General features: G+C 47.2%; 1 protein-coding gene across 1 annotated transcript; it reads right to left on the bottom strand.

The window, feature by feature from the left end:
- Positions 1 to 301: 301 nt before the first annotated feature.
- LOC141601153 (uncharacterized) lies at positions 302 to 1,540 on the bottom strand. The gene is made up of 3 exons (XM_074421424.1): positions 1,042 to 1,540; positions 599 to 960; positions 302 to 508 (listed from the first exon to the last, which is right to left on the bottom strand). The coding sequence occupies exons 1-3, from the start codon at positions 1,538 to 1,540 to the stop codon at positions 302 to 304; spliced, it is 1,068 nt and encodes a 355-aa protein (XP_074277525.1).
- Between the last annotated feature and the right edge of the window lie 9,374 nt (positions 1,541 to 10,914).

Below are 10,914 nucleotides of genomic sequence, written 5' to 3'. Positions count from 1 at the left end.
TTTTCTACAACCATTTCAAATCACCTTTTTACGCCGTTATAATCGCCGCGTCTAGACACGGATTTTAACCCGTTTCGCGCCGACAATGGCTCTTTCAAAACCCAAGAAAAGCACATACCCTTTTCTTGAGACACTTTTGAGATCCCGAGGATCATACACCGTCCCCGAGACCTCTTCAAACATTTCAAAACTCGATTTTGGAAACATGCAATATTTTTTTGGTGTAATGTGAGTATATTATATATCATATCAAAAAAGATAATTACATGAGGTTCTAGGATTGAATCCTTTTACAAGCATATCAAACCAAAACCACATTTTGCAGCCAAAGGAGATCAGACTGATCAACAACAGCCCTACATTTCTGTTTAACCCTCCTCTTAATATCATCCTTTATGCGAACAGCAACTACTTCAGGTCTTTGCAGCCAGTCATTGATCCTGGCATTGTTTCTTTGAAACCAGATGAAGTAATGATAAGCATTGAACATGGCAACCTTAATCTTCCACTGCATAGAATTCCTGTTATCTGCACTCAATCAGTCTACAGTTGGAAATGTGCCTCCAAACCAGTGTAACAGACAGCTCTGAACTCTGACAGAATACACACAGCTCGTAAACAGATGATCCACTGTTTCAGGTTGTCTCTGGCGCAGTACACACCAATCATCTGCACAGCAGCCAAACCTGAACAATTTACTCTTCACATTCATTCCTTCATGCATTCTCAGCCAGGTAGTCAAAGAGTGTTTAGGGATGTTCCAATTATTCCACACAATAGCAGTCCAATTCAGGGTGGTTTGATCAGGAGCAAGCCAATCATACCCACCCTTGATAGAGTAACCTTTAGGGCTCATGGTCCATTTGCTGTCATGAAATCCATCTTTAAGATTTTCTTTTACTTTACAGATATTTTTCCAGACCCAGGTTGCATCAGCAGGAGGAGAATAGTTATGCCAGTCTTAATTTTTAATATACACATCATTGATCCACTTAATCCAAAGCCTATCAGCTTTGTAGTAGATCCAATTAACCAGCTTACCCACAGTGGCAATATTCCAGACATCAGCTTTCTTAATCCCCAAACCTCCCTCCTTTTTAGGCAAGGTAACCTTGTCCCAGGCTACCACGGGGACTCTGTGATAATCAGGGGAGCCATCCCAAATAAAGTTCCTGTAAATGGCCATAATATGGTTAATGATGCTTTTAGGGATAATGAACATTTGAGCCCAATAGTTCTGTAGAGTGTTGAGAATAGCATTGATGAGAGTCACCCTGCCAGCATAGGAAAGTTTCTTGGCTCCCATGCCTCTAATCCTAGCCACCATATTTTCAGTTAAGGTAGAACATTCCTTCTTGGTGAGCCTACCTGCTTTAATAGGCACTCCCAGGTACCTGAAGGGCATGGTGCCTTCCCTGAATCCTGTCACCTGTTTAATACCCTCTCTAATGTCCTCAGGAACACCATTAAAGAAAATTTCAGACTTGGCATTGTTCATGGCTAAACCAGATGCCTTACAAAAAGAGGAGAGCGCTCTCATGGTGAAACATACAATTTTGAATTTCAAAAACCGTCTTGGGAGACAATACACTGTTTTCCGAGCCGATTCAAACTCAAAACCGTCTTTTGCAAATAAACTTAAGACAACCCTTTCAACTGATCGACTTACGGAGATCTCTATCTTCGGAAGCCGTCCCAAAGTGACAAATGAATCTTTTTGAAAATTTCTATTTTCGAAAACTTCAGTCCACCATTCCAATTCTGCCTCGTGTCTATCGAGTCGAAGCAAACGTACTTATGGGTCTTTACTTATGAGTCTTCTCACCACAAGACCCGTCCAATGGCGTCACGCCGTTATGTTTGACTCGTGTCAAAAGTTCGGTCAACACCGTCACGTCATAAATCGAGGGTCACCCTCATCTTGTTGTGTCTGATCTTTGTCTCGTCCTTTGTGTTGTCTGCGTTCAGTCTTTGAACAGTGTCGGATTGAGTTGTAATGTGAGCCTTTTTTCTGCCTCAGAGCCATGGCCCCGTCTTCAACTTTGTCTGTCAACATCAACAACAATGATAACAACAGAGATGTCATGACTGATCAGCTAGCTAGCCTGGTCGCCGATCTTAAGGTCATCCTGGATCGCGTCGAGACCCGTATCGACGCCCTGGAAAACTAAGAAACTGGAGAACATAATACTCCACCTCTGACTGAAACTGAGAAGAGGCTAAAGCTCTTTGAAAAACAGCTCCTAGCCCGGGGTAACAATATCCATCTTGAGAACAACCAAAGGTTTGAACCTGTTGGGGATCCATTATCCGACAACTTTACCCTAACCGATGTGCCTAAGTTCAAAGTAGTGGAGGACCCGCTCAATCATATCCGTGCCTTCAAAGACTACATGGCCATTAAGGGGGTCAAACAGGAACTTTTCACCCGGATCATTCCATCCTCTTTGGAACCGATCCCTCGCCAGTGGTACTACTCCCTTGATCCGAAAAACATTACTAGCTGGGATGAGATCGCGGTTGAATTCGCCAAACAATATGCCGACAATGTTGAAATCCAAGCTAATACCCGTACCCTTGAGGTTCTAACCCAGAACGACAAGGAGGGATTCACCGAGTTCTTAACCCGTTGGAGGAGGGTAAGTACTTAGCTGGTCAGCAAGCCGAGTGAATCAACTTTGGTGGAAACGTTCATCAACAATCTCTGCCCAGTGTACGCCAACTTACTGAGGTACCAAAATATCAAGACCTTCCAGGATCTAAAAATTCTAGGGACACGCATTGAAGATGACCTCCGAAAGGGTGTCTTGGCGAAGACCACTGGCAGAGGCTACCAAGGATCCACCTAAACGCGGTCTCGCCCTTACAGCCAAACAAACAAGATCGATGAGGTCAACCTCGTTGAACCATCTGCTAAGGAAGGTGAGTGCCCCCAGAGAATGTTCACTAATATAGGGCCGACTTATGCAAGTGTTTTGAAGAGGCTCATGGACCAGGGGAAGCTACAACCAATCAGACCCGCCCCGGATCAGACCGATGCTAAGAAATCCCGCTTATGGAACACCAATGCCTACTGTCAGTACCATCAATGGAAGGGGCATGATACAGAAACTTGCTTCAAACTCAAACACATCATCCAAGACATGATTGGGAAAGGGGAATTGCCTTTACCCCCGCCGACTAAACCAAACAACAAAACAAATCCTCTGGAAATCCACGCCATCTCCAACGATAAGCCAACTCTGGACTGCTCACACCTCATCCTGCCAATTGATGACGAGGTGAACACCTTGGAGAAAGATCCCTCGGACGAGGTATTTGTGTTCAGTGCCGCCACTATGCTCACCATGTTCTAACAGGTTAAGGAAGCCATAGCCAGCCTCTCCGAGAGGATTACCCGACTTGACGATGCCTACCGCCGACTTATATTCAATCCTCCGCCACCACGCCCGAGGGAGAGTCCCCCGAGCGCCTAAAACTACCCTCACCAAGATGGATTGCTCCCGCGACCATTCTGGCATGCACCTCACAATAATCATCCTCACAATAATCACCCTCACAATAATCACCCCCATAAAAACTACCCTCACAAAAATTACCCTCACAAAAATATCCCTCACAAAAACTGCCCACCAAGGAATACCCCTCCAAGGTGCCTTCGAGATCCTGAAATCAACAGCATCTGGAGAAACGACGTTGAAGATGTCTACCTGGTCCCAGAGAAGGAGAAATGAACAAAAGAGATCAGTCACCTTACCCGGTCCAGACGCCCCTATCAGAATCCGAACAATCCAACGGTCGTTCCAACAACAAACGACCAAGTTGCCCCGGAAGTAGACACTCAACCAAAGGCTGCTGAGAATTCAATCATCAAACAACTTCAGAAAGCAAAAGCCGAAATCTCAATTTGCCAACTGATCGCGACATCCTTTGAGCATCGACAGGCTTTGCTACAAGCCTTGGCAAAATTAACCGTACCCTCCACCTCTTCCCCTGAAGAAATAGTGGCACACATGACGAGGGATGCCCCTGATTTGAACAACCCAGCCGTCTTCTCCGACGAAGATATCCCTCCCTTCAGAGCCAACCATAACCTTGCCCTGTACATTACCGTGCAATGTCTCAAGAAGAATGTGCCCATGGTCCTTGTAGATGACGGATCCGCGGTGAATGTCATTCCCCTCAAGACTGCTCACAAGCTGGGTATTAAAGAAGCTGAGTTGGTCCCAAAACATCAAGGAGTACGTGCCTACAACGACACTCGTCGCAAGGTCGCAGGGCTTATCACTCTGGCCGTCGCAACTGGACCATTGGAAAGGAAAACCAGTTTTCAGGTGGTCGACATTGACGCCTCTTTCAATATACTCCTGGGACGTCCCTGGATTCACGCCGTCAAGGCAGTTACCTCAACTCTCCTCCAGAAAATCAGGGTCCCTTCGACGGGAAAACAATCACGATTCCTACTTCCCCGATCAAAGCTGTCATGAGAAAGGGAATAGCCTCGCAAGCCATCGAGGAGGATGACAATGAAATGTGGCGATTCCAAGCTGTGAATGCCATAACTGATGAATCAACACCTTTTGATTGTGACCCGTTTGCCAACCTCACGGTCAACCGTATCATGATACGCCAGGGTTACTGCCCGGGTTTGCCCCTCAATCCACTGAATAACACCTTACCTCCCTTGAAACAGGCTAAGGTCCCCAACATCCCCTTCGGACTGGGATACGAGCCTAACGATGAAGATATCCAGGAGATGAACCTCCTAGTTCGAAAACGCAAGAAGCACGGAGTTATCCTCCGTCCCTATCATCTGACCCTCAACGGATACTTTGTCCCCGATGGAGAATCAGAGCTCTAGCATGGCTTTCCGGAGCCGATCTATGACCCTGTAGCCAAAGCCAGGTACCATGGTGTGGAAGTCTTCCAGGACTGCTACTTCATCCCCGACAACACCGAAGCTGCTTCAACCGAGTCTAAGCCGTTGTCATGCCTCGACGGACAAGCTGTCACTCTCCGCTTTGGAGAAGATAACATCAAGCACCTCGACTATGAGGACATCATCAACATCGCCCTGAAGGACAACAAATTTGACCCGACCGCCTTGATCTCCGACACTGACTCGGAGAAAGTTACACAGAGCTAGAGGAAAACCGTCAAGTGGACCGATCGCCAAGGCCGTATTCTCAAGATCAAAACCGGAGAAGGCCCTATGTTCAAGGAGGGAAGTGAAGAATCTGAATCCGAGTCTGAGTCGGAGTCAGAGTCTGCCATAGCTCCTAGCACTCCTGATGTCCCAGTCAAGGTCCCCTTCCCACTATTTTATCACAAGGTCGTGGCTGAATCAGAGGCTGAGTCTACTAGGGTCATCCCCACTTCCACGAAAGGTGACAACCTAGAGCCTGTTCCAGGGGCCACCTCCTCTGCTATGTCAACTCTGACTGACCACGAGATGTCTGTCCTCTCCGAGCTTTTCGCTCGTGTCAACTTAATGAACGCTAAGTTTGCTTATGACTCGTCTCAATTTAACTGCAATGCAATTCTGAATGACTATGAGGAATTTGACTTGAGTGACTACCCACCGCACCTAGCCAAAGAACTTGACAAACGGGAAACTAGAACCCCCATTATTGAGGAGACCGAACCTATTAACGTAGGAACCGACAAAACACCTCAAGAACTTAGGATAGGGACAACCCTGGACCCCTCGGAAAGACAACAGTTCATTGACCTCCTCCACGAATACAAGGATGTATTCGCCTGGTCCTACAGAGATATGCCCGGGATTGACAAGCAAATTGTAGAGCACCGGATACCCATAAGCCCGGAGCTAAACCTGTGAAGTAGAAGCTACGCCGGATGCGTCCTGAATGGGCCCTAAAAATCAAGGAAGAAGTGGATAAATAGTTCAAGGCTGGGTTCATCAAAGTGTCTGAATACTCCGACTGGGTGGCCAACATTGTGCCCGTCCCAAAGAAAGACGGAAGAATTCGGGTTTGCGTCGACTTCAGGGATCTGAACAAGGCGAGTCCAAAGGACGACTTTCCTTTGTCATATGTGGACATCCTGGTAGACAATACTGCCGAGCATGCTCTCCTATCATTCATGGAAGGGTATGCTGGGTATAACTAGATTAAAATGGCTGAGGAAGACATGCACAAGACTGCATTCACTGCACAGTGGGGTACATCTTGCTATACGGTCATGCCCTTCGGCCTCATCAACGCCGGTGCAACCTATCAAAGAACAGCTACCACTCTCCTACATGATCTGATGCACAAGGAGGTAGAGGTGTATGTCGATGACATGATCGTCAAATCAAGAGAACGGAACGGCCACATCAACGCCCTCCGGAAATTCTTCGCTCGTCTGCGGAAATATAACATGAGACTAAATCCTCAGAAGTGTGCATCCGGGGTCATCTCCGGAAAACTCTTGGGAGATGTCGTCAGCAAAAGAGGCATTGAGATTGATCCGCCCGGCCTAATCTTTCTTTTCATGATGGAATAACCAAAATCAAAGCCCTTCAGCAAATGCCTCGGCCTAGGAACGAGAAGGAGAGTCGAGGATTTCTCGGTCAAGTTCAATACATCAGTGGTTTCATTGCCAAGCTCACCATGGTTTGTGAACCAATATTCAAGAAACTTCGCGCCTCCGATCACACCGATTGGGACGATGACTGTCAAAAGGCCTTCGACAGGATAAAGGAAATCCAATCCAAACCTCCTGTCCTCATGCCACCTCAACCGGGGAACTCTGTCCCTATACCTGACTGTTACCAACACAGCCACGGGAGCTATGCTAGCACAAAAGGTCGGCAACGAAGAACGAGCCATCTACTACATCAGCAAAAAGTTCATTGAGTACGAGAGAAGGTACACCCAACTGGAAAAGACATCCCTTGCCCTAGTATGGTCAACAAAAACGCTGCGGCATTACATGCTCTGCTACACGATCCACATCTATTCCAAGATGGACCCGGTCAAATACATCTTCGAAAAACTCGTACTAAACGGAAGGCTGTCTAGGTGGACACTCATGCTGTCCGAATTTGATCTCAAGTTTGTACCCCTCAAGGTTATCAAGGGAAGCGCACTCGCCGATTTCCTAGCAGAAAATCCCGTCAACGAGGATCCAACTACTGACACATGGTCACTTCTTGACGAAGACATCCTTTGTGCCGACTCCGACGCATGGTGCCTATACTTCGATGGTGCATCTAATCTGAGAGGTTTCAGGGTAGGAATCCTTCTAATATCACCGGAGGGAGAACATCTCCCGATCTCGTTCAAACTAGACTTCGCCGTCACCAAAAATGCCGCTGAATATGAAGCATGTCTCATCGGCCTGCAAGAAGCCATCACACTTGGCTTCAAGAGGCTGAGGGTCCACGGCGATTCCTCGCTCATCATCAATCAGGTGTCCGGATCATGGAAAATCCGATCAGACAGCTTAGCTCCATACCGAGCAAAGATCAATCAAGAGGTCAAATTCTTCGACCAAATCGACTACTTCCACTAGCCGCGAGAGGAAAATCAATTTGCTGATGCCCTGGCGAAACTTGCCGCGCTCGTCAACATACCTGACGACGTGACATCGATGCCCCTATGTGTCGAGAGAAGGAGCGAGCCAGCCCATATTTGTGCCATCAACGGCGACGAGGAATGATGAACCTTGGTACCAAGCCATCCTCAACTACAAAACCAAAAACGAATTCCCTCCCAACTCTGATCAAAGAGGACAAAGAGCTATCCGTTTACTCGCATCACAATTCGTGATAAACCAAAATCAACTATACAAAAGAACACCCCAAGGAATTCTCCTCCTTTGCATTGACCATCACGAAGCCAAAAAGTCATGGGAGAGGTTCACGACGGAGAATCTGGCCCTCGCATGAGCGCAATGATGCTTACCCGAAAAATCATGCGGCTAGGTTACTATTGGACCACCATGGAAGCCGATTGCCGTAACTACGTCAAACATTGCCACAATTGCCAAATCTTCGCCAACATACAACACATACCACCATCCCTTTTATACACCATGACATCACCCTGACCTTTCTTAACCTGGGGCATCGACATCATCGGGAAAGTCAACCCGGTGGGCACCAAGGGGCATTGCTTAGTCCTCGTCGCCATCAACTACTTCACCAAATGGGTGGAAGCACAGTCATATGCAGTCTTGACCGCCAAGAAAGTGGCCAAGTTCATCCAAAACAACATCATCTGTCGATATGGGGTACCCCATGAAATCATCAGCGATCAAGGCTCTCACTTCTGGGCGGAAACTCAGACCTTGCTGGACAAATACAAGATCAAACGACATCGATCATTCCCCTAACGTCCCCAAAGCAACGGAGCGGTGAAGGCATCGAACAAAACTCTTGTAACCATTATCAAGAAAATGCAAGACAACTACCGCGATTGGCCGAGCAAACTCCCGTTCGCACACTGGGGATACCGAACCTCCATTCGTACACCGACAGGCGCCACACCCTTATACCTAGCATACGGTATGGAGGCGGTTCAACCGGTAGAGTTAGAGGTCCCTTCTCTATGCATCCTACTGGAGAGTCAAGTCCCCGAGGCGGAATGGACCCGTCGAAGTTACGAACAACTCACTCTTCTAGACGAACGACGACTCAACACCTTGCACAACGTTCAGCTATACCAACGACGTATACAACGGGCGTTCAACAAGAAGGTCAACCCCAGGAACATCAAGGAAGGCGACTTGGTCCTCAAGTCAGTTCGAGCACCGTTACCCGTCGATCCGAGGGGAAAATTCTAACCTAACTGGGTCGGGCCATACCTGGTCAAGAAAATACTTTCGGGGGGCGCAGTGAGAATGAGTGACCTAGATGGGAGGATATTATAAACCCGATCAACCTGGACTAACTCAAGAAATATTACCCTTGAACCATAACAACCAACAACCTAAGCCTAGTCCTGCCACTAGCAACCACCTCAACCCTTTTAAAGTCAAGTTCCTCAACGCGTTCTGATTTGATATTGCATGTTTTATCGAGTCTAAGTTGCGACACCTTACCCGTTTCAAAGGTCCTTTGATTGTCAAAGGCAACATCCATTTGCACAAACAAAAAACCCCTGAACTACGAGCATGGTTTGATCTCACCTCTTCGGGTGAATACGTAGGCAGTCCTTTCTTTCACAAGAAGGATACAACCATCCCCATGATAAAAAAAAACCATCCCCACATACAAAACGTCATCCCCATCGAAAAAAAAGAGAAAAGGGAAAAACATTCTCCTTTCCCACAAAATAAAAAAATAAGCCTTTCTCCCTTCCCACAAAAATCCACTTTCCCAAGTGCAAATGCTTAGGATGATTCAAGCCGAATTGCCTTTACAAAATGGATGGAAGAAACAAGCGTTCACAATTTTCGTCACGAGCAATCCTCTTATTTAATTAATAATGGGAGGGATTACAATTTCAACAACAAATAAAGCTCGACGAGTCTACAACTTGTCAAAGCTAAGGTGTCGACTAAAACACCTCACATAATAAAACTAGCACAAAACACACAATAACTAGATAGTAAAACATAGTAAAAACTCACAACAATAATACAATATAATAATAACGCGGGTAATAGAGGTCTTCACTCTTCCATTCTACCCTTGCCTTTTTCCCCGGGGTACATCTTCCCCTTGTTCATTTTGTTGGCCCGCCTAGCATGGGTTTCCTCCTCGGAACGGATCCTCAACGGATCTAAGACGGCGACGGCCTCTGGTCTAGCACAAGACCCCATGTTCGGCCCAAAACGAGCCAATGCACGGCCCACCATGTTCTTGGGACCCGAGCTTCTCCTCATTGGAGGTCTCATCACATCTGGACTAGCTCCGTCAACATACTCCTCAAAAAAGGCACAATTAGCCTTTCCAACCTCTCGATACTTCAAGTCGACAACCTCGTCCTTACGGAATTTAGATCTCTCTTCCAAAGACGGAGCACGTGACCACTTGACATAAGCGGGAGTCACCCATGTCGTGGCAACGGGGTTTGGTACCTCCCAAAGCGGCCGAGTGGCCCACCATCTTTCGAAGAACTCCACGAGGTCGTAGTTCCGGAAAACATTCTCTTGGACAAGAGTATCTTGAGCGGGCACCTTTTATTGACGCCCCATTTGCCTCATGAGCCTTTCCGGATAAATGAAGGAAGCAACCTTCAAACCCACCACCATCAAAGAACGAGGACTAGCACCCGATGCGGGCAACCCCGTGAAGGACCTCAAGTGCCACCATGGCACCACCCAATGGATGTGAGGACCACCCTCCTCCGCCAATCTTGCGGCCCAGTAAGCCTCGGTAGAAGCAAAAATATCCGGGTACAACTTCTTCCTCATGGTAAGGTGAAAGAAGGAGTAAGAAGAAGGATTAACCGAAGGCTCTACATACCTTAGCCTCTCCAATAGCCACACTTGAAGGATCCTTAGGGACCCAAATGAGGTAGCTTCTCCACAAGAGCCTTCCTTGTCCAAAACTTGGATGATCTCTCCAAGCACCAACCACGATGGATCTCTACCATGCTCCATTTGCTCAACCACATGAATAAGGGTCATGCTACCACAGCATTTTCGCCCCTCCTTCTTCAAAGCATCAACAAAGAGGTATACATGGACAAGGCAAATAGCAAGAGCCCTCTTCCTAGCCACCTCCGAGACATTAACATCTAATCGGTTTGAAAATATGTTGATAAGAGCCAACATATCCACACCATGTGGAGCAAGAAGGAAGTTGACTTGACTTGTTGACAAACCCAACATGGAACGGAATATCTCCTTGTAGCACAACCGAGTCGGAGGAAGCACCGGAACACAACCCGGCCACCCACCAATGGCTCCAACATGGTGTTTCGAATCCCAAAACCGAGAACATGCTTCAAGAAATAA

Source organism: Silene latifolia, chromosome 9 (assembly GCF_048544455.1).
Source record: "Silene latifolia isolate original U9 population chromosome 9, ASM4854445v1, whole genome shotgun sequence".
NCBI lineage: Eukaryota > Viridiplantae > Streptophyta > Magnoliopsida > Caryophyllales > Caryophyllaceae > Silene > Silene latifolia.
This window is presented reverse-complemented; position numbering and strand designations above follow the sequence as displayed.